Consider the following 4,107-nt stretch of genomic DNA (forward strand, 5'->3'; position numbering starts at 1 on the left):
ACCCTGTGAGCTGGCTGGACATCAAATTGTAGGGCTGGAGGCTCCAGGACAGCTGCTTTTCAGCTGGTTTTGGCGTTGCTGCCTTCGCCTTCCCACTGCCAGCAGCGATGGGGGTAGTTTGGGGAACCCTATAAACGCATCCTCCTTCCAGGTCATCAATGGGAGATGTTACAGCACGGGGAGGGCTTTGGGGAAGCTGGGGGGAAAGGGAATTGGTGATGAGCTGTGGTACCCTAGATGATGCTGGGTGTGGGGGATTTAGGGGTGCACAGAGGCAGCACGCACCGGCTTGTTTGAAAAAGAAGGTATTTATTGCTGTCCATACGGCTTTGGTTATAAGGCGAAGGTGGCTGCAGGGTTCCATCCAGCTCCCACAGGCGAATACTGGCAGAAGGCACAAGAGCTGGACTGCCTGTGCCCCAGGGTGAGGGAGATAGAGATGGAGATGGAGATGCTCATGCCCCTGCCATGAGACAAGAGGTTCCTCATCACCCTGGGGCAGCCAGCTTTGATATATATGTACTGCAAGGGAATGCTAAAGCAATTAAGGAGTGTGTTTACGGCTTATAGGTCAGCTCAGCTTCTCTTTCTGTTGCCTGGGTTTTCCCAGTCTTGCCTCCTCTCACTCCATCACACACCTCCCACTCGGTTTCCCATCAGAGAGGAGCACTGGGAAATTATTTTGTTCTCTTTGAGCTCAATCCCTCCCTGCTGGGGTCAGAGCCAGAGCAGGGCAGCTCGGTGGGTCCAGCCCAGACGAGCATTTTGGACCACAGGGTTCAGTGGTGAATGGGGAGGGGCAAATAAGTTGCATCGCATCTGGGAGAGGTACTGAGGGTGGCAGGGCTTGATTTTAGAATCATAGACTCTCTAAGGTTGGAAAAGACCTCAAAGATCATCCAATCCAACCATCAACACAATACCACCATGCTTACTAAACCATGTCCCCAAGTGCCACATCTGCATGTACTTTGAACCCCTCCAGGACACTCCACCACTGCCCCGGGCAGCCTCTGCCAGGGATTCACCACTCCTTCAGTAAAGATATTTTTCCTGATATCCAATTTAAACCTCCCCTGGTGCAACTTGAGGCCATTTCCTAATGATGGGATGAAAATTCCATCTTGCAACAAGCAGGGAGGGTGTGGGCACCTTGGCTGGTCCCAGCACCCAGCCAGCAGGAACCCCTTATGCTCCTGCAGGGATGAATCCTGTGGAAAACCTCCTGCTCCATGCAAATGGCCTGATCCAAGCCTGTGGCCCCATCCAATGCGTCCTACTGTATCCATTCTTCTTGCAAAGCTCAGTCAAACATTGTTCCACTGAGCCACGTGCCCTGAGACCCTAGGACCCCATGCCCCTGCTATTCCCCCTGCCTCAGACTGCTCCTTCTGCTCCTGGTACTTCACATGAGGTTGGCGGCAGGAAGGATGTGCCTGGCCAAGGACCAGGGTGCTGGTCACAGCAGGGATGTCATCTTTGAGGCTGCTGGACTGATGGAACCCTCTTTGCAAGAGATCCCCTCCCTGGTCACAGCTCGCTGCTGCAGATGGAGGAGGGCTCGTAGTGGTGGGCTCTGGGGATGGGTGATGATCACCCTGTTGAGGGTGGCCTGTAGTCCTGCAGCTGCACTTTGGTCTCAGGAGGGAAATAAGTCAAGAGGCAGCAGATTTGGACACTCAGAAAGCAGCAGCATAATGAGGATCTGGTCTACATCACCCAAGCTTGTTTGAAGCTCTCAGCTGATGGAGCCCAGCCCTGACCCCCATCTAAGGAGGGGTTGAACTACCAGCCCCCTTTGACTCCTGACTGCCCACAGCTCCCAGAAGCTCAGCAAAGGCATGGCACTACGTGAAGATAAATGCTACAGAAAGAGGGAGAACTCCCGGCACACCGTTTCCTCCTCCCTTTAACAACAGTGCACGATGCCCAAAGCCAGTAGGAGGATCCCCAGGTGGACCTGGGGCACCACTCCTCCAGCCCTGCTCTTTGACTCCCTTGGTATGTGGTAAACAATAACCAGCTTTTCTCCAGCACCAGAGGGATCCATTTCATCCCCCTTGTAGCAGCTCCGGCCCCCAAGGTGGCTGGCTAGGGGATCATCTCGGAGCAGGTCTTCAGCTGGATTCTCCGACCCAGCCAAGGCCACATTGACTGAGACATCCCGTGTGCCCACATCGTTGACAGCGAGACAAGTGTAGATGCCTTCATCCTCCTTGCTGAATTTGGGGATGGCCATGGTGCCGTTCTTGAAGACCAAGAAGCGGTCTTGGCTCTGCTTGATGTTCCCATCCCGTGCCACGTTCGGCCCGCTGATCTCAACTCGGCGGCTGGAGGTTTGGATCTTCCACCTGATCTCTGGTGGAGGGTTGCCCGCCACGCTGCAGTGCAGGGTCAGGGTGAGACCATCATACATGACAGTGTTGTCCAGGTTGGAGAGGTAGGTGAGCTGCACAGAGGGGGCAACACAGTGGTGGTCAGGGATGTCTGTTACCGCCCTGCCCTTCAGCTTACTGGGAGCCACACAGAGGGTAGATCCCCCCTTGGTGATGGAGACAGAGGTGTTCTCAGTCCACTTCTTCAGCCAGAAGACCTTGCAGGAGCAATTGAAGGGGTTGTTGAAGATCTGCAGTTGTGACAGGGAGGGCAGGTTGTTAAAGGTGCCCTCGGCCAACGTGGTCAACTCGTTGTCGTTGAGCCAGAGGGAGCGCAGGTCCTTCAAGGAGCGGAAAGCATCCCGAGGCAGCCCAGCCAGGCGGTTGTTGTTCATCTTCAGGATCTGTAGACCGCTGAGGTTACGGAGGTCCTGCCAGGGAAAATCTGCAATCTTGTTGTGGCTCAAGTCCAAGTTCTTCAGGTGCACCAACAAGGCAAAAGCCCCTGGTTCCACCACCCCAATCTGATTGTAGCCCAACCACAGCGACTGCACTTCAGGGACTTCAGCGAAGGAGCCCTGCCCCAACCAGCTGATCCTGTTGGCTGACAAGGTGAGGATGGTCACATTGGAGGATAATCCCTTGGGTACCTCCTGGAGATCCTTGTAGGCGCACTCAGCCAATAGCCGCCCATTCTTCTTGATGGAGCACGAGCATGTGCTGGGACAGGCCAGGCAGGGCCCCAGGAGCGCAGCCAGCCCCAGGCAGCAGATCAGGGGCCTCATCCTTCCTCCTGGGAACAGAGTTGGGGGGAATGAATAGGACGGGTCTAGTCAAGATGAGGGGCTGCTTTTTCTTGTCAATTACTAAGATGAAGCAGCAGAAGAGCAAAGCATCCGTGTGATTATCCCAACACTTCAGCTAGAAAAGGCTGCTTGAAATATTCCCTAATCTAAAGAAGGCATTTCCTTGCCAAGAGCAGAGACTTAGACTACCAATGGGAGCAGGGAACTTTCCCCTCAACCCTTTCCTTCCCCCACTAGAAAATGCCTCGTGTTGATCTTTGATGGAATACCACCCACCAGGATGCTGTTTCCCCAGGTCTGGGGATGAAAACTGGGAGTAGAGGGTTCAGAGCTCACCCTGCTGAGGCTGGAATTAAGAGAAACGGAGCAACCACAGCTCTTTCACAACCAGCCTTCCCCTAAATCATCAAGTTGTTGGTATTTTCAGCACGCTTACAGACCTCAAACCCACCCCCCATCTCCATATTTTTCCACGTCATGGAAAAAAACAGCTTCTCAAGTATTTTTTCTCAGTGAGAGAGAGTGTGGGGTCCCTGGCTCCTGGAAGTCTTGAGAGTGAAATATTTCTGAGCTAACTCCTTACTCCCCTTCTTCTTGCCTTGTGGAAGGGACTGTGCACGCTCAGTTCCTGGTGCCTGGAGGCTGCGTCCCACCAGGGAAGAGGTTAACTGCTGCTCTGCGAGGAGCTGGCAGCGAGACCCCTTTGTCTGTCTTGTAGGCAAGTTTTGCTGCTCCTTCCAGTCCCCAACCCTGTAATTTAGAGCAGGAGGGGGGAGACAGTTTGTTGCCAATAGAGAAGCTGAATTATCCCTGCACCAGGACTTGGAGGGGGGGGGGATGGAAACGGGACACAAAGGGTCCTGTCCTGCGAGGATGAACCATTCAAAGGTTGGGGTTCAGGGGATGGGGAAGGAGCCCTGAGGGCT

General features: G+C 54.2%; 1 protein-coding gene across 1 annotated transcript; it reads right to left on the minus strand.

Annotated features, from left to right (window-relative positions):
* Window positions 1–302: 302 nt before the first annotated feature.
* Window positions 303–3,320, minus strand: ISLR (immunoglobulin superfamily containing leucine rich repeat). The gene has a single exon (XM_069866807.1). It carries the CDS (start codon window positions 3,158–3,160, stop codon window positions 1,910–1,912), a length of 1,251 nt encoding a protein of 416 aa, XP_069722908.1. The 5' UTR covers window positions 3,161–3,320; the 3' UTR covers window positions 303–1,909.
* Window positions 3,321–4,107: the final 787 nt, after the last annotated feature.

The sequence above is a fragment of the Phaenicophaeus curvirostris genome, chromosome 12, assembly GCF_032191515.1.
Source record: "Phaenicophaeus curvirostris isolate KB17595 chromosome 12, BPBGC_Pcur_1.0, whole genome shotgun sequence".
NCBI classification, from domain to species: domain Eukaryota; kingdom Metazoa; phylum Chordata; class Aves; order Cuculiformes; family Cuculidae; genus Phaenicophaeus; species Phaenicophaeus curvirostris.